General features: G+C 47.2%; 1 protein-coding gene across 1 annotated transcript; it reads left to right on the top strand.

Annotated features, from left to right (window-relative positions):
• The first annotated feature begins 9,177 nt into the window (after nt 1-9,177).
• LOC132583532 (olfactory receptor 6B1-like) lies at nt 9,178-10,158 on the top strand. The gene has a single exon (XM_060255160.1). It carries the CDS (start codon nt 9,178-9,180, stop codon nt 10,156-10,158), a length of 981 nt encoding a protein of 326 aa, XP_060111143.1.
• The last annotated feature ends 9,520 nt before the right edge of the window (nt 10,159-19,678 follow it).

Raw genomic sequence — 19,678 nt, 5'->3', positions numbered from 1 at the left:
TAGTTTTTAACAAAGACAAGTCTGATCATTTTGAAACTTCAATGAATCCTTTGCTGACACCCACATCCAATTAGTGAGAAAGGTGTTCACCACCCTGTACGAGCACAAACTGTATGCCAAATTGTCAAAGTGCAAGTTTCACCAAACTGAACTCGACTACCTGGGGTTTCGAGTCTCAGGGAAGGGATTGGCGATCGACCCTGCGAAAATACAAGCGGTACTGGATTGGGAACCCCCAAGGACATGTAGGCAGCTACAATCCTTCCTTGGGTTTGTGAATTTTTACAGGGGGTTCATTCAGGGGTTCGCCCAGGTGATGCTGCCACTTGACAGACTTATTAAAAACCAAAGGGAAAGGCCTGGAAGCGAAAAAACCGGGGGCTAAACTGAAGTGGTCCCCAACTTGTCAGGAAGCATTTGACAAACTTAAACGCTTGTTTATGAGTGAATCAGTCTTAGCCCATCCTGACAAGCTTAAACCCTTTGTGGTCTAATGTGACGCTTCCGACGTGGCCGTATGAGCAATATTAATGCAGAAAGACTCAGAAGGGAGGCTGAGGCCATGCACTTACATTTCCAAAAAGTTCTCACATGAGCAGCGCAATTGGTCGGTGTGGGACAAAGAAGCGTTTGCAGTAACTTTTGCATTGAAAACATGGCGGTCTTGGCTAAAAGGGGCCAGGGTACCATTCAAGATCTGGACCGACCATAAAAACTTGGAAGCACTCACTGGGCGTAGAAAACTGACTGAGAAACAAATCCGGTGGGCTGGGTTCTTTGCCAAGTTTGATTTTACTCTTAAACATATTCTGGGGTTGAAAAACTTCTTAGCCAATGCCCTATCCAGGTTGCCACAGCATGAAAGCCAAAGGGAAGAGGTGGTAGACTCTATCATTCCTCCCTCGGCTGTGGTGGGAGTGGTGACCACACGGTCCAGGAGAAAGCCTAGAGCGTTGGAACCGTGGGGGGGGGGCAACAGGCTGATCAGAGAAGCAGAGTGCAAGGGAGAGGAGAGACCGGACGGGCTCATAAAAGGGACAGGCGGGTTCTGGTACTATGACGGAAAGCTATACGTCCCAAAAGCTCTCCACAAAGAGGTTTTACAGCATTGCCATTGCAACAAGATATCTGGCCACTTTGGATACGTAAAAACGCTGCACTGGGTTAATAGACAATTTTGGTGGCCACACATGAAAAAAGACATCTCTGAGTTTGTGGCCACCTGTCCGGTCTGCATAATGGCCAAAAAACGGGGAGGAAAACCACCTGGCCTTCTCCAGCCGACCCCTATGGCTGAACGGCCTTGGTCAGTAGTGTCCATGGACTTCATAGTGGAATTACCGGTGTCCCAGGGCCGGACTGTGATTCTAGTGGTGGTGGACACATTCTCGAAGCAAGCACATTTCATTCCTTGCAAAAAACTCCCCACAGCAAAAAAGCTTGCATACTTGTTCTTTCAACACATTGTAAAAGTACACTCGTTCCCGGACAAGGTCATTAGTGACCGTGGGCTGCAGTTTGTTGCCAACTTCTGGTGGGAGTTTTGTAAATTGACAGGCATGGAGCAAGGATTAAGCTCCGCCTATCACCTGCAGACGGACGGTCAGACGGAACGAGTGAACGCCCTTCTAGAACAATATTTACGGTGCTATGTGAACTATCAACAATCCAACTGGGTGGAGCTACTGCCATTCGCAGAATACAGGTACAACAGCCTCCATAGCTCCACCAAAACAACACCATTTAAAATTGTAAATGGCTACGAAGGGAAGCCCTTCCCCCTGTTACCCAGCAACAACAGAACTCAACCCACTACTTCTTGCCAGCAGTGGTGGGAGACTCTGAGGAAGGGATGGGCGGTCATCCAAGACAACCTAGAGATGGCGAAAAGAGATTACAAAGCCCAGTTTGACAAAAAGCATCCCCCCGAATGGGAATTTAAAGTGGGGGAGACAGTGTTCCTATCTACCAAAAACTTGCCACTGCCACAAACGTCCCAGAAATTAGCTTATAAATACTTGGGACCGTTCAAGATAAAGAGGGTGATAAATAAAGTAACGGTGGAACTAGAACTGCCTAAACTGTTTAGTAAAATCCACCCTGTTTTCCATTGCAGCCTTCTTCGCAAAGATCCGGGGGCTACATCTTGGCACCCCCGCCTTCCAGAGCCCAAACCTATTCAAGTGAAGGGTCAGAGTCATCATGAGGTGCAGGAGGTGCTGGATGCCAAGAAGAAAAGGGGGGTCTTATATTACTTGGTGCGCTGGAAATACTTCCCTCCTAGCTGCGATGAGTGGGTGAAGTCCTCAGACCTTCGAGCCCCCCTCCTTCTCAAAAGATTTTACCTACTGCACCCAGACAAACCCCGAGCACGAGCTTAGGGGGGACAGTATGTCAAGCAATGTAAATCTTTCCTTTGATAGTAGGATGCTAACTGAATGTATCTGTAAGGCTCCATGAATGCTACTAACCCTGAACTAAGCTAGGCACATCAAAGTAGAAAATAGCCGGCATGTCGTTCGCGCCTCTCTCGCTTTTACTAACAAATGCAAGAATTCGCTCTTTGAAGATAAGTGCCTCCAGGGACGGGTTCTCAGGCCTGGTCCCAGGAACAGAAACCACAGGGGAGATAAGAAGTTTACCGTGTGAAGATTCACACGTGAATACAGCGTTGTTTAGAAATTGTAGCTTTGTTTAGAGAATCTTTGATGTGCCATTTTTAAGTATGCCCTCCAATGTTACTGTGTATCAGTTCCAATACCTAGCTCAATAGAAGCATCTTGGATTATCAATAAACCATACTTTGTTTCAAATTCAAGGACTGGTTACTTTGAAATCTGATTGCTTGATAATAATTTTTGTGCTTGTGTTGGGCAACAAAAGTCTCAGATTTAGAGAACTTAATGCATCAGTTTACCTTTATATCAACATTGTTCTTTACCTTATTAAAAAAAATCTATGTACTTTTTTCCAAATGCGATTCATTTTGTTTACTTTATTTATAACCCACCTTTGTCCACAATGAGGATGCAAAGTGTTTTACATCATTTTCCTCTCTTCCGTTTTATCCTCACAACAACCCTGTTGATGTAGATTAGGCTGTGCATGTGTACTTGGCCCAAGATAATCCAGCAGAGTGGGGATTTTTAACTTGGTTCTCCCAGACACTGTCTGACACTGTGACCACTACACAACACTGGATCTCAAAATGCAATACATCACAAGCAATAAAATACTTAAAAAACCAGTGGGGTGCCATAGAGCAGCCACCGCAATTGCCCACCCCCCACTTCCTCGGAGGAAATCACGGGGGTGGGATGAGCCTATGCAGGCTCACTGCGGGAAACCTGGCCAATCAGGAGGCGGATGGCTGGCCATGTCTGGCAGCAGCCACCATCCTCTGAGCAATCTGGGCCATCTCGAGCTCCCCACCTGCCCACCCTCTTATTAAGACCAGGTGGGATTAACTAGCCACCAGTTATGGGGTTGAGCAGGAATTTTTTGGGCCTCACTCAGATTGGCAGTAGAGGGGGCCTTTTTTCACCTGCTCCACATGGTCAAAGAGAATGAGGCATAAAGAGGTCTCTCACGGGTGAGGCCCTAACTGGGATGGCGGAAAAGCATAGTTAAAGGGGGGCTTTGAACTGGCAAGCACCCCAAGACAGCAGCAATTGGAGGGGGGTCCACAATAGGGGTACCTAGAGACTTGGCAGTACGGGTGGCTGTTGGGGTTTAAAAACACTTTAGCAGAGTTGCGTGGAAAGAACCACAATAATCAAGCCAGGCACACGTTTAGCTTAAGAACAAAGAGTTTACTTTTACTATGAGGAAAGGGTTACTGGGATTACTAGAAAACAAAGAAGGACTCAATATCCTTTCTAGCTTCTAAGCTACATCTCGACTCTATGGAGCCCAAACTCTAACTGCATGGAGATATGAGGGCTTTACACAAAGGGCAATAAAACTGACCAAATGGTTCCCCCAGACTACCTCCCAAATATATGGATTAACCAATTAGGGCATTGCTTCAATGGTCACTTTACATTTTGACACCTAGCCTGAGCAGGAAATACGTGCACACATTCTCATTGGCTCTATCTCTCACTGGCTAAGCATCAGCATGCATATACATTTAATTAACTCATGACAACAGGAAGTGAAATTGCAACAGAAACCCAACAGTGGCCTAGTTGGGGGCCCCTTCGGGGATGGGGGAGCATATTAACGACCTTAAGGCTTCACAGTTGTGGGCCGGGGTGAGCGATTCCATCCCCTCTATGCACTACCTACCGTGCGGGCTGTGATGGGTAAGGGATGGAGTGTTCCAGACCTTGCCCTGAGCCGGGGTTGGTTTGCCCTGTCAAGGAGCTTGCTTTGCAAGTTCAATGCAACCCGTGCTTTATGATGTATGTTATGGTGCAGATCAGCTTAAAAGTAAATAAAGTCCCAATTTAACCCATAATTTGCGTAGTGTTTTCATTCAAGGGGTGGGCGGGCAAACCATTGAAACTATGGATAGTCACAGCAGCCTGATCAGGACGAAACAAAAGTAGAGGAGTCAGTGGAAGAGACCTGATTAGATTGCTAGGGGCACTTGATTAGGTTGCTAGGAGTACCTGAATGAGAGCTGGCTGAGATTGTTCTCATCTGCTCACAGTTACTTAAATGGTTTGGACATTCCTAGAGGCATGAACTGAAGGCTGAAGGCAGGAGTCCTTTGGCTCTTAGCCTAATGTTTAAAGCCTAGAGCTGGGCAAAAAGGTTGCTAAAGATTTGATTTCCATTCAGAAGCCTTTCCCTACCATTCTCCATTTTTGTTCTCCACCCCCTCCCCCAGTCCAGATTAGTTATTGACAAGTAGGAACCCACAAGAACGTGCAGGCATATCTCATTTCCCTCTCTCCTACTATTTCTTCTTTCCATTTCTTGAAAGCCTCCATAATCTTTCATCCTTTCCTGTCTCCTTCTTTCTTCCTTATCTACCACCCTTCTATCAGCCCTTCTGTCATAGCTCTGACCTGTCCTAGGTTGAGGTGGAAGCCATTAGCCCATTAGGAAGCATCCTGATGCTATTAATGGCCAATACCTCCTGCCTGTGAGGTATGTTAGGCTGAAAATGTGTAAATGGCCCAAGACCACCCAGTGAATTCCCAAGGTAGAAAATGATTTGTCATCCTAGTCTGAAACTCTAGCCACTGTACAACACTGGATTCCATGGGGTGGCAGCCAGGCCTAGGTGAGTCATGCAAGTTGCATGGTAGCAACCTACCCAGAAGTTGCTGCCAGACCTGGCCCAATGAATTCTCCTTCAAAAGTCAAAATATCGCTAGAAAGGACCTCCCCCTTTAGTTAAGGAAACCAAGTCTTGAATACTTTCATAACTAGGTTTGTCAGGTTTGTCTCAACAGCAGGAATGGGAGGGAGGGAGCTTTTCAGGAGTGAGCAGTGGGACAATGTTGCCATGTGTGGCATACCTGGTGTGATGATGTCACTCATGTGTGGCATCATCACGTTGGAGATGTCACATCAGGTTGTGGCTGTTGGGGGTGGGGTTTCCCCCCATTAGTCAGCTGGTTAGTGCCAGGCAGGAGCCCATGAATTTGGGGGATCCCCAGTTTTCAAAATATCCCCCCAAAAGGGCTGGTAACCCTATTCATAACTGTTGTGGTTTCCTAGGACTAGCAATGGCCATCAACAGCATCAATTTTTAACTACAGTCACTCTTTTTTGATTTTTTTTAACTCACAATGCTTATTTATTATTTTTTTCATGCAAACCTGAGGCATTTTTCAAGTATGTTGAAAGTCCATTCAGTGCTCCAATATTGTCAGATATGGCTGGGTCAAAAATTAACACACAAGTGTGGACTTTGTAGCAGCAATTGCAGCAGCAATTCTCCCAGCCACAACCCCCCAGCAATGGCAGCTCTCCTGGCCTCCTGCTTGATGGCTCCCCCCTCCCCATAGCAGAAGTGTCAATGATGTTCCCAGTGACATGCCCAGCAGCTCCCCACCCCGGCAACAGGAGTGGCCACTCTTCTGGTCACCTGCCCACTTGGCAGCTTCTCAGCAGCAACTCGCTTGCCTGCCTATTTACCAGCATAGGCATAGTCAAACCTCATAGGGGTAATTTAACCCCTACTATTAGATGGTTGTGTGTGTGTGTATCCAGATATTTCTGCAAACTTGGGGGGGGGGGGGTCTCCTAGATTTGTTGAACTGTTTTCTGTCATTGTGGCCCAAGTCTATGGATATAATTAACCACATTAACATCTCTACTACACTAACTGTCACAAGCTTAAATAATTTGTTTCTATATTCTTTATAACCTGTATGGATATAAACTTCAAAAAAGAAGAAAAGAAATAAATTGGAATTACTAACTTAAGCCTCTTTTCAGCTTCCTAGTCATGTTAAATAAGCGCTAATCTGACTGGTTATTCACCTTTAAGATTTAGGGGATTGTTTATTAGGATCATAATGGCAAACAGTGGTATGAAAAGTAAAAAGGCCAAAAAAAAAAAAATGAACAAAGATCTAGATAGCTAAGTTTGCCAACCCTGCAGCACAGAAAGGAATTTTAAATTCCCCTGATAGAGGATAGGAGAATATCTGCTGAATTCTTATGCCGCAGCTAGACAGTTCTGGCAAGCATATTTCACTTCCTAACAACTTGGCTATTTCTCTTTATTGTAGCAATTTCTCTTTATAGTCCCCCCTCCCCCTAAAATGTTCGTTTTCTGTCAGAAGCAAAGGTGGCAAGGGGAAAGTCAAACTGAAATGCCATTCAAGCAGTTGTAAATTTTATTTTACAGTATCCAACCCAAACTGGAACGAAAAACTACTGACCAGCAGATTAGGTGAAAAAGCCTGTTGAAGTTCACCTACAACTCAGGTAAAAGTTCAGGGACTTGTGATCTGTTTTTGTAGTTTCAGTTTTTGAAAAGGTACCTGTGATTATTCATTTCTTCTGGCACTAAACCTATGGCTTTAGAAGAGATAAAAGGTGGCAGGAAAGAAAGGAACACTGAAGCAGTGATTCAATGTTAAATGAAGTAGCCCTAATTTGCAGAAATGTTGGAAATGTGCAGTTTTTCCCCTCCTTCTTTACATGTAGAATAAATATTTAATTTCTTTTCCCAAATGCCTGCTACCCAACACAGTACTGAAAGCTTCCTTTTGATATGCAATAGAGTTGAAATAGCTGCAAATGTGGTTTCAGCAGTGGGTGTAGTTCAGGGAAAATTTATGCTAATCTTTCAACATTGCTTCTTGGAATGAGGCTCAACATTTACGTGCTTGAAAAACTGCATCAACTCATGTGCAGACTCCTACCTTGTACAGCACTGCAAAACATTCATCCCTTTTATTTTCTATTTACAGAATATCTTATCTACCTACACTAGTCAGTTATTGTGATATGGTAACTAGCAACGTCATCATGAGAACAGTTTCTTCAGAGTAAGCCTGTTAAATAGACTGGAGTAGGATCCTGAGTACACCTGCATAGGATTGCTTTCTAGAATTTAAGATTAGGACTGAAGAGAGCTACTTTCAAGTTCCCACATAGCCACAACGTTCAATAGCAGAGCAAATTTACTTAAGTCTAAATCAATTGAACTTCATGGAGGATGTTAATATATGTGACCTTGAGTCAGCAAAACTGCTTTGAGCAACTTCACACAATAAAATGGAGCTTGAGAGAAGTGTTAGTGCTGTGTTGAGCTCCTTGGATAAATCTTGGGATGGAATTAGAATAAACTCTGCTTCTTCTCTGTAACAAAATGGTGAAAATAATTGGAATGTGACATGATTAGTTCATTGCAAGCCACCTTGAGTTCTGCAAGGGAGAAAGGCAGCTAATGACCTTTAAATAAATGCAAACAAACACATAAGTAAGCTCCAAAATAGAAATAGAAAAACTTCATGGAGGAAAGGAGTCAAAAATTTCAGAGGGAAGGAAGTTTTGTTGCCCTCCTCAACTTAATTTCATTAAATTAATTTATGTGAAACTTTCCATTTTGGTAACTGATAAGGTGGTGGAAGATCTTTCTAAATTTGAGCTTTTTCCTCTGGATTTGAAGGAGCAGTTATTTGCATTAATCTGGGCAATGACAAAGCTAGAGTCTGGCAATGGCAGAGGTTTAAAATTCAAAGAATCCCATTCTAGGAAAAATACTTCAGCTTTTCCAAAACTTTACATGTCTGCTCCATAGGGTGGGTTCTTAAAAAAAATAAAAATAAAGCATTCTCATAAGAAGTCACACAAAGTGGAGGATTTACAGTTTTAATATTTAAATAAATGGCACAGATGAGAGAGATTTGTAGAAGAAATAATTTATTTTGTTATTCCTCTCCAATTGGAAACCAATGACAGTTTACAATGTCTTTCTCCATTTTATCCTTGCAATAACCAGCTTGTGAAATAAATTAAAGATGTGTGGTTGGTAATTCATTGAGCTTCCATGACAGAGTGGACATTTGAACCTGGGTCTCCCAGATTCTGCTCTGATAGTCTAATAATTAAACTATACTGCAAGTCACTGGTGGAGTGATTTTCTTTTTTAATGTGTAGAATGCTTCAGGTTTGAGCCCAGGCATCTCCAGTTAAAAGGTAGGAGTTGTTGTGAACAACCATTGCCTGCCAAGATACTTTAGAACTATTCTTATACAGCACCTAGACAGTTCTGGCAGGCACATTTCTCTTCCTTACAACTTGGTTATTTCTGTTCAGGGAGCAATTTATCTCAAAACACTTCCCAGCTAACAGAAAAATTGTAGAGTTTGAGAATATGGCAGAAGTGCTTAGAAAACTGAAAACAAATCCTCCTATCAAATTAAAATAAATTCTTTTTAAAAAATCTATAACCAGAAACTTGGTGGTCATATTTTAGATAGGATTATGAAAATTACAAAACTCTAGAGTAAACTGTATGACTGTAGAGTGCATTCCAGACATTGTCACTAAGCTTTTAAAATCTAAAAACAAACAAAATATATGCCATTTAACATAGGAAATAAATACTTATTGTGTCCTCTGTATGATTCATGTTTCCTTTTCTTTCTCTAAAGTTCATTATTCCTCATGTTGCCTTTTTTGAACTGATAGTTTTTTTCTTCATTGCAACCGTGTGCCATTCTCATTTTCTTGCTTTTGTATCTTCAGTACTGCAGACCTATGGATTACAAAAACCAGACTATAATCCGGGAATTCATTTTAGTTGGGTTTCCAGCCAGCATGGATCTGCAAGTGCTTCTATTTGTGATATTCCTGGTGATCTATGTCCTGACACTCCTGGAGAACATTGTTATCATTGCTGTGATCAAAACCAACCCTCAGCTTAACAAGCCCATGTACTTCTTCCTCAGCAATCTCTCTTTCCTTGAGACATGGTATGTCTGTGTGATTGTCCCCAAACTATTGGTCAATTTCCTAGTGAAAAACAAGAGCATCTCTTTTGAAGGATGCATGACTCAGCTCTACTTTTTCAGCTCCCTCATATGTACAGAGTGTGTCCTTCTGGCAGTCATGGCATATGATCGTTTTGTGGCTATTTGCAATCCATTACGTTATTCAACAGTCATGACCCAGAGCCTCTGCCTGCAGCTAGCAATGGGTTCATGGTTAACAGGCTTCTTGGCCTCAGTGCTGAAGGTTCTTTTCATATCTCGCCTGCCATTCTGTGGCCCTAATATTATTAACCACTTTTTCTGTGACATTTCACCTTTGCTAAATATGGCATGTGAGGATATGACAGTGGCTGAAATTGTGGATTTTGTCTTAGCCTTGATCATTCTGTTGGTTCCACTTTCGGTCACCATCGTTTCTTATACCTGCATTATTGCCACTATTTTGCGTATTCCCACTGTTCAAGGTCGGAAGAAGGCCTTCTCCACGTGTGCTGCTCATCTCACTGTGGTTGTCATCTTCTTCTCAGCCACTCTCTTCATGTATGCACGGCCTAAGAGGATCCACCCTTTTGATCTCAACAAATTGGTGTCTGTTGTATACACAATTGTCACACCAATGTTGAACCCTTTCATTTATTGTTTGAGGAACCAAGAAGTCAAGGGAGCTCTCAAGAAAGCTTTCAAGAGCACCAGGTCTCTCCCAAAAGTTTTAATTCCTGTGACTAATATTGAACAAGACAGATCTTAATATTCCTTTGATTTCTTCATTTTTTAAATTAAATTTACTCACTAGCAGCATGCATTTCAAGTGAAGGGATTGGCACCTGAAGAACAATATGAGAAAACCACCAGCAGTTATGGTGTTAAAAATAAAATAATTAACTATATCATTGATAGTTGTTTCCCTCTAACAGTAAACTGAAATTTACAATGTAGCAACTGGGATTATTTTATTTTAATTTTTTAGCTATTCAGACCAAGCTGTGGCTGTACTTTAGGCCCTGGCAGGGAAAAGAGATGGTGTTTAGTTCCTTGCAGAAGCCCAGCCATTATTTTACATTCCTGAGTTTGATAGGGCCATCTGCAGACCATTAGGTTATGTGACTCAGATTACCTTTTCAAGAACTTTGAATAGTTGAAGTAGTTGGGGTTCTCATGTAGCAGCCCAGTATTAGAATTAACTAGCAATTATTGCCTAGGGTGGAGGTTTCCAAGAGTGGTTAAAAGAAAATAAAGTTTTCCCTTCTTCTGGGACCTATACTTAGTCCCATAGCAGGGATGCTATAGGTGCTGTTCCAGTTGGGGAAACCCTGAAACTTTGCTGGACAGATTGAGATCCAGATCTGCTTGAAATGCCGTAAACTGAATGTCCTTATTAGAAACTGGCTGTGCTTCATGACTGTGACTGATATCTAATATTTCCAAGGCATTTTAGTTAGAGATAATTGAATGTCCATTTTAAATTTTCTGTACAAATAGTATTTTAATAAGGTTTTGCACCTTAAATAAACCTGTATAAAGTGTTTCTTTTGAGTAGTGTGTTTGGACATTGCAGAAGCTTTCCACTTGCCTTTTTGCCTACTAAACAGTGAATGTGCCTGGGGGAATTTTGGGTCCCTAGGAGATAAAAGTTTGTACTACTAGTTAACACGCCAGAACAAAAGTTGGCTTGTGCTCTGCATTCCTGAACAGAACAAGCCTGGTGGCAGCCTACTGTGATTTAGGGGCAAGATTCCATTATCCGGCCCCACCCCGGCCGCGCCGCAACGCGGCTGCGCGCCCTGGGGCCGCCATTTGCAGCCCCGGCAGGATAAAAGAGTTTCAACCCGGGCATCCGGGAACTGTTAAGGGGCGGGGGCAAGGCTTTAAGTAGCCTCAGCCCCAAACCTCCGCATGCAGTTGCGTGGAGGCGTCGGTCCAGAGGGAGCCTGAACGACCGTTGGCTCACTTACTGCGTCGTCGGCCGGAAGGCGGCCTTGCCGTTCGTCCAGCAGCGGTCCTTTGAGACTGAGTGCGGGTGTGCTGCGTGTTGCGTCGGCGCGCCCAGTTCCCGGCTCAGCGAGCTTTGGAGGGGCCGCGAGTGCAGCTCCCGCGGCGCCGCGGATCAGCTGTTCGGCGGGCAGGCGGCGAAGAGGAGGCTGCGGTGTGCGGCTAGCCCATCGGGACTAGTACACGGTTTGGCGCTTCGGGCGGTGGGGGCGGCCCCTTTCCTTGGGCGACAGCGTAGGCCCCTTTACAGCGAGCGAGAGGGCCTTGTTGCGTTCTCCCCCCCTCTGGGTTTTCGGTGGCGCGCTGGTGCTCTCCGGACGACGCTACTGGTTCTCACCGGCTTGGGCTGTTTAGAGGCATTTGTGGCTTCAGGGCCAGGGGGGTGTTGGCAGCGTGTGTTTGGTTTGGGGGGCCTGGGGCAGGCTTGCGCTAGCATCCCTGCTTAACCCCCCCCCTTGCTGAGGGACGGTGGCTTAGGGGTAGAGCAGCTCCTTGTGAAGCGGAAGTTGCCTGGTTGTGGGGGGTCTCGGCCACACCCGGTGATTTGTTGGCCTGCCTCCCCCAACTCCCCCCCTCCCACTTTACCACACCTTCACCCCCTTTTGCAGCTTTACGTGTGGATTTTGGTATGGCTCCTAAGAAAGGTCAGGGCCCGTCTAAGGGCAAGCAGCCAGCCAAGGCAACTGCCAAGCGCAGGCATACTGACCCCCCTTCTGAGGAGACGGATACGGAGGTAATACGGCAAGCCATATTAGACAGGGTAAGGGTCTTGGAGGAGGAGCAGGGTGCGTCTGGGTCCCAAGCGGTTTGGCCGGGGCGCCATAGCGCGACTGGTAGGTCAGAAACCATTACATTTGAGAGGGAGTTGCTCTCCAGGCTTTCTTTTCTACAGGAGACTATGGTTGCCAGGTCAAGGGCAGACCATTCGCAGGGGGGTGAAGCGAGCGGTGAACCACCGGTGGGTGGTGCCAGCGGTGTGGTGGACGAACCTGAGGAGCAGCTTCAAGTGGCACAACAGGCGGCTGCAGCGGTGACGCCGGTTCTGGAGGAAGGTAGGGCGATCTTGGATTCACAACACACTCATTGGCCGTGGGGCCCTTGGGGCCGAAACCTACCACTGCAGTCTGGGGATACCAGGGTGGACATTTGGCAGCGCGAGGGCGGCCAAGGGCCATCCCTTGCAGTCCCGGGCCCTTCATGGGCTCCGGGCGGGGCCATGGTTGGTCAGATACCAGGCCTTACTGTAGCTTGGGGACAGCTTCCTCAGGCACCCCCCACGCCTGCCTCGGCGGGAATTTTGCCATGGGGTAACCAAATGCACTCCGTGCATCCTTTCGGATGGCTGGCTGTGCCTTGCTATCCGTGGGGATACATGCAAAACCCCTATGGATCGGTGCCTTTGTTATCTATGCCGTACGGCGACCCCGCTATGCCGTTGGGTGACCACCTCACCCCGGCTACAAGGGAAAAGATTCTGAGGGGCGAGTACGTGGACGTTTTTAGTTTATTGTATAGAGAGCTTGAGAAGAAAAGTAAAGAGGAACTGGATGAAAAGGAAAAGGAAAAACTCAAGCAGCGGAGAGTGGACAGAACCTGGGCCAACTGGCTGCCGGGCTTTCTCATTTACGCCGGTGTTATAGCCAGGGCACAGCCCGCTAGGGCCGCCACCTTATTCCAGTACTGCGATATTATATACAGGGCGTGTACGGATTTTGGCGGTCCCGCCTGGTTGCAGTACGACGAAACGTTTCGAATGAGGGCGGCAATTAATCCCCTAATGCCGTGGGACCAAATCAACCAACAGTTATGGTTGCAACTGATGGCCCCTGCAAAACCCAACTTTGGGGATAGGGCTGACAGTGGGCATTTGGTCCATAAGCAAGCAAGCACTTCAACGGCCCGCCCAGTGGCGGGCCAGCCGGTTCAACTCCGGTTGTTGTGTTGGGAGTTCACCTCCCAAGGCGTCTGCTCGAGGAAGGCTTGCAAATTCAAACATGAATGCCCGCTGTGTGGAGGTCCCCATGCCTTCTCAGCTTGTAGTAAGGCGAAGCCAAAAGGCGGACCTAAACGTCCCGGGGGCGGCGGTGGCTCACAGCCGATGGGGAAAGGGCCCCAGCCCCATTCGTCTGATGGTCCTTGAACGCTTTATTCGTAATTATCCGCGAATCGCGGACAAGTTGTATTTGTTGGACGGTTTTACGTTTGGTTTCCGCATCCCCTACATCGGACCCCGGGTCCCTTGTAGTGCTGCCAATTTGCGTTCGGTGATTGGTTTAGAACACGTGGTCAGGGAAAAGATCGCTAAGGAATGCGCTGAAGGGCGAGTTATTGGCCCATTCCCCGCCCCTCCTGTGCCCAACTTGAGGGTGTCCCCATTGGGGGTTGTCCCTAAGAAGGTGGTTGGTGAGTTTAGGCTTATTCACCATTTATCATACCCTGCGGGCGGGTCAGTCAACGACGGTATACCCGACCATTTGTGTTCTGTTCGTTACACATCGTTCGACCAAGCGGTCAAGGTCATACGGAGCTGCGGGCCTGGCGCGGAAATGGCGAAATGTGATATAAAATCAGCATTCCGACTTTTGCCAGTTCACCCGGAAGACTTCGAGTTGTTGGGTTTCCAGTTTGAAGGTAACTTTTACCTGGATAGGGCATTACCTATGGGTTGCTCTGTGTCCTGCACCGCCTTTGAGGGTTTCAGCTCCTTTTTGGAGTGGCTGGTCAAGGACAGGTCGGGCTGCCGCGAGGTGGTGCACTATTTAGATGATTTTTTGTTTGCGGGCGCATCTGGTTCTGGCAATTGCGCCCGTTTACTAGACCTTTTCACGAGACTAGCAGCGGAGTTGGGCATGCCACTCGCTCATGAGAAAACGGAGGGACCTGCTACCTCCATCACTTTCCTGGGTATCGAATTAGATACGGTGCAACAGTCATCCCGATTACCGGACGACAAGGTTGGCCAGATTAGGACCAGACTCCGCGCAATGAAGGGCAGGCGCAAGGTGTCATTACTCAAGCTACAGCAACTTGTGGGGTATTTGAACTTCGCCTGCAGAGCCATCGCCCCGGGTAGAGCCTTTATTCGGCGCCTTTGCGATGCCATGGCTAACATTCGTCTACCCCACCATAGGGTCCGGATGACTGAGAGCATCCGGGGTGACCTTGAAGTTTGGGAGGAGTTTTTGACTTCTTTCAACGGAGTGTCTTTTTGGAGGGAGGAACTGATGCTTGAAGCCGACCTCCAAATTGCCTCCGATGCGGCTGGTTCCATCGGGTTTGGCGTCCTGTTCAGGGGTCATTGGTGTGCCAAGCCATGGCCTGCAGAGTGGCTCCATGGTGACCTTTGTAAAAACTTGACTCTGTTGGAATTCTTCCCCATAGTTGTAGCGGTTTTCATTTGGGGTGCACAAATGTCAGATAAGGTCGTGCACTTTTGGTGTGACAACCTAGCGGTAGTGCACGTGGTCAATTCTTTGACATCCAAATCCAAACCAGTTATGTCGCTTGTGCGAGTTTTTGTCCTGCGCTGCCTACAGTTGAACATCGTATTCGTCGCCAAGCACGTTCCCGGCATTAATAACGGGGTGGCGGATGCCCTGTCTCGCCGACAGATGGAGCGGTTCCGCCTTCTTGCCCCGGAGGCCGACGCCCATCCGACCCGGATGCCAACCCACCTTTGGCACCTTGGCTGGCCGAAGCAGGTAGGGCAATTTTGTTAGCGCTTGCCCCGAGTACGCGGAGGGCTTATGATCGCGTGTCTTCACTGTTCAAGGGATTCCGCCGATCCGCCGGGTTAGGTGAGGTATGGCCCATCCCGGTGGCCCATTTGATGCAGTTTTGTGTTTCTCTGAAGTCTAAGGGTATGAAGGTTAAAACCATCAGGGGCCACTTGGCGGCGTTGTCATTTCTCAGCAAGGCACAAGGCTTCCCTGCCGTCGGGGAGGATTTTAGGATCAAGAAGATGCTTGAGGGATGGTCCAGAGAGCAAGGACATAGGGCCGACACTCGCGAGCCCATATCCCCCAGCATTTTGCAGGGTTTGGGGGGGGGGAATGGCCCAAAGTCTGTAGTTCAAACTACGAGATGGTGCTGTTCCATGCTGCGGCCCTTTCTGCCTTTTTCGGAGCTCTGCGTGTTAGTGAGCTGGTCCAGCCCTCTTGGAGGGACACTGGTGACACCGCCTTGCAGATGGGTGATGTGTCATTCAAGCAAGGGCAGGTACTTTTGCAGGTACGGCGGTCCAAGACTGACCAGCGAGCCAAAGGGACTACTATTAGATTGGGTCCCTGCTCCGTGCCTGGACTGTGTCCAGTCCAGGCGCTACATGCGTACTGTCAATTGCGTGGTTCCGAAAAGGGCCCCTTTTTCCGGCACGAGGGGGGAGCACCCCTTACGAAGTATCAGTTTTGGGCGGTTACCTCCCAGGCCTTGGGTAATCTGGGCCTGGGGGGTTTCCGTTTTGGTACGCACTCTTTTCGGATTGGCGTGGCATCAACGGCCGCAGCCATGGGATACCCGGGACCTGCCATTCAACGGGTGGGGCGGTGGAGGTCTCCGGCTTTTCGATCTTATGTTCGTCCATTGTTGCTCCCCTGAGTTCACAAGGGTGAAGCTTGGTGTTGGGTGTTCTGACTCTGTTTTCTTGTTTCAGGTGCTGTGGCTCGACATGGGAGGCTGAGGATCCTCATATGTGGTCACAGCATGGTCTTTTGGGCGGCCCATTTCGCAAGAAGTTTGTCACTTGGGTCGCAGCTCGGACTGAGCAAATGGGCCACTGTTGAATGGTTGGGGCGTCGGGGACTGCGATGGGCCCAGTTGTTGTCGCTGTTGTTCGACAATCGGCCTCGTTCCCCTCCTCATCTGTTGGTCATCCACTTGGGTGGGAATGACCTAGGTTTGTTACAGGGCAGGGCGCTTTCCCTGCAGGCGATCTCCAACTTGCGGGTCATCGTGAGCAGGTGGCCCGGAGTCCGGATCATTTGGTCAGCCATTTTGCCCCGGAGGACGTGGCAATCTGCCTGGAACCCCGCCGGGATAGAGCGGGCCAGGAGAAAGGCTAACCGGGCCCTGCAGTTGGCCCTTGAAGGAGGTCTGGGCACCTTTCTTGCACACCCTGGCATTAATGTGCACAATGCGGAGCTTTATCGGGCAGATGGGGTGCATCTGTCCGATGAGGGGAACTGGGTCTTCTTGACAGAGCTGAGGCAAGGTCTTCGGGAGGCTTTGGGCCTCCCGGGGGTCGCTAACGCCTAAGCAGAGGCTTGGCGTTGCGGTTGGCGGAATTCCCAAGGGATTCGGACCTTGTTGGCGAGCACCCAGGTCTCTGCTCCTGTTGTTGTGCGTACGATCCGTATGGAAGGCAGATGGGCTTTACGGCTCAATGTTCTGAAATGTGGATCGGGTCCATGTATCCCCCTTTTGGCGCCCCTTTCTGGTGATCGGGGTGGGCAATGGGGGATGACATTGTTTGTTCAGCCGCCCGGTTATAGCCATGCTCGTATGGCTACACCCGGGGGTTGGGTAGCTCGCCCTTCTAGGACTTGGCGGGGTCATGGGTGACCCCAGGGCTCGTCCTCTGTTTTCCTTGCCTAGTTGTTTACTGTTAAATAAAGTGGCCCATTTCCCAACTACTGTTGTCTGACTCTTTATTCCGTTTGGGGGTGCAATTCAGTTTTGTCCTTATCAAAGAACTCACTGCTGTTCCTCATATCCATGAGATCTGCATTCCTCTGAGGCCATTGAGAGACCTTAGTCACTGACTCAATAGCTTTAGAAAGATGTTGTGTTCCAGGCGATTCCTCAACATGATCCTGTCAGACAATGGAATATAACTGTGATGAGACGCTTAGCCTTACCGACTCCATTTTCTAACCTATGTTACTAACCCTGAGAAAACCCTTGCATATCAAAGTAGAGGCCCAGAATGTTACTAACAGTTGGTGTGAACATTCCTTTCCCTGAAACTAACAAAAGCCACCTTCCTTTGAAGATAAGCGCCTCCAGGGATGGCAGTTCAGCCATCCCTGTGAAGCGGCAACAACAATGAGATAAGAAGGAATGACCGTGTGAAACCTTGCACCTCGCCCCAGCAATGTTTAGAAATGTGGTTTTTTGCATAGTAGCCTTTGATGTAGAATTCTTTAAGACATACCCTAGTATGCAAATAGGGTGGCCATAATATCTGCAGGCCAGCCAGGGACACCTTGAGGGGCGGGTGAATGTGCGTGCGCGCGCGCGAAGCATGCGCCGCCGCAAACAGGAAGTGACGTCACTTCCGGTGACGTCACTTCCGGTGATGTCATGCCACCACCGGAAACAGGAAGTGACATCACTTCCTGTGACATTGTTTCCCCGCGCCACCTGCCGGAAGCAGGAAGTGACATCACTTCCTGTGACATCATATCCTTTTTTTCCCCTACAAAGAAACTCAAGACATAGCCCATTACAAAATAAATGGGGTTTATTTCTATTTGAGATTAGAATGTGCAAGTGTTATGTGTGCAAATGACAACAAGGAGTTATATTCTTTTTTTCAACGAAGAATCTCAAGACTGCTTACAGTCAAACTAAAATACATCATAGTCTCAACACAACAATCTGAAAACTTGAAATATGTAGGATCCTGTGTACAGAACAGAACATTGGAAGAGTCCTGCTGGATCAGACCAGTGGTCTATCTAGTCTAGCAATTGTTTCACACAGTGATCACCCCATTGGTCTGGAGGCCAACAGCCAGGGAACAGAGGTCATGGCCTTCCACTGATTTTGCCTCTAGGACTAGTATGCAATATTCAGATGTTTCCTGTTTCTGTATATGGAGTTCCCCTTTGTTTACCATGGCTGCTTGATGCTCCATGAATCTTTTATTTAAAGCCATCCATCCTCATGGCCATCACTACACCCACTGAAATTGAATTCCACAAGAACTTGTTGACCAAGGAAGTATTTCCTTTTATCTGTCCTGAATCTATTGCAGAAATATAAATATTTTCAGTTAATTAACTGTTAAAAAGCATAATAAAACCAAGCAAAGTTAGAAGCACAGCAGATGTAAAGAAGAAGAAAAGTTTCACCATTGCAACTGATTAGCAAAAACAATTGTGCTCCTAGTATAAATAGTTCTACGTTGTTTGGGGGCAAATTCAGTACAGGGCTTATAAAATTAGAAAAGCAATTAAGGCTTTCTGAATCATGTAAGAATATTCAGAACTGACCGTGCCTGAAGCAACATGAAACAATCATTTTCAAAATAACAGATTTCCCAACAGAGTGCAATTTTCCTACTTCTCGCTTCCAGTGCAGCCTTGCCCCAATTACCACATGCAGAAGGGCCATTGGGTCAGGTTGACTTTATGCTTCAGAATGGCTCAGCACTGTGCATTTGTTAGTTAGTGGAGTTATGTTTAGAAATGCAGTCTGGGTTCAGAGCGGTATTTAGGTGTTGGAAACTGGCCAGTTGGAGGCAAAACACAGGCAGAAGACCAATGGGACACCTACCCCAAGTTCAACCCCCAAAACTGTTTTCAGGGCAGGATGAATGAGCTTGGACACTGTAAATTAATAACAGGGATTGCCTCTTGTGAATTGCAGAAGGCAGCAGCCACTATCAACTGTTCTGTATCCACACCTGCTTCAATACCTCTGGAATTACAGAAAGGGCTTCCAGATAGGGGACTGAGGTTCAGCATCAGCGCCAATGTTTTGAGACCAGGAACCAGGAGTTCCATTAACCAGTAATCCTCCCTTTCCCTTGAGTGTCAGGATTGGCACATTTTAGTTCCTAGCAAGGTCTTTGTTGCATGTGCAGCAGCGGGACAGGATTCAACAGGTGCAGTTTCCAATCATGCCAAAGAACGCCTCCCCTGTTGAATTTCTGCCTGTCACTGGCGGGGGTCAAGTAACGGAGGGAGGGGTGGGGGAAAAGTAAGATATGGGGTAGAAAGATCTTTCTTTTATTTTAAGCCTTTATAAGTTGTAGATATAGTTCTGCTACCATATGTTACTAATAAAATTGTTTATACGCAAAAAAAAAAAGAATTTCTGCCTGTCACGTGGACGCATTTCGGACAACTCTCTGGGGGGCAATTCCATTTTGGACAGAACCTGTCATTCCAAACGGAGACCAGAGCAACCCGACCCCAAAAGGCCGCTCAGTTCCTTTTAATTCCCCTGGTAGTGTTCAGCCTTTTGGGATGAGGCATCACGCAGCGGGGGGAGGGGTGGTGGTCGCGATTGATTTCCAAGAGCTGGGCACGTGGGCTGACTGTCAAGTGACAACG

Source organism: Heteronotia binoei, chromosome 15 (genome assembly GCF_032191835.1).
Source record: "Heteronotia binoei isolate CCM8104 ecotype False Entrance Well chromosome 15, APGP_CSIRO_Hbin_v1, whole genome shotgun sequence".
Taxonomy (NCBI): Eukaryota; Metazoa; Chordata; class Lepidosauria; order Squamata; family Gekkonidae; genus Heteronotia; species Heteronotia binoei.
This window is presented reverse-complemented; position numbering and strand designations above follow the sequence as displayed.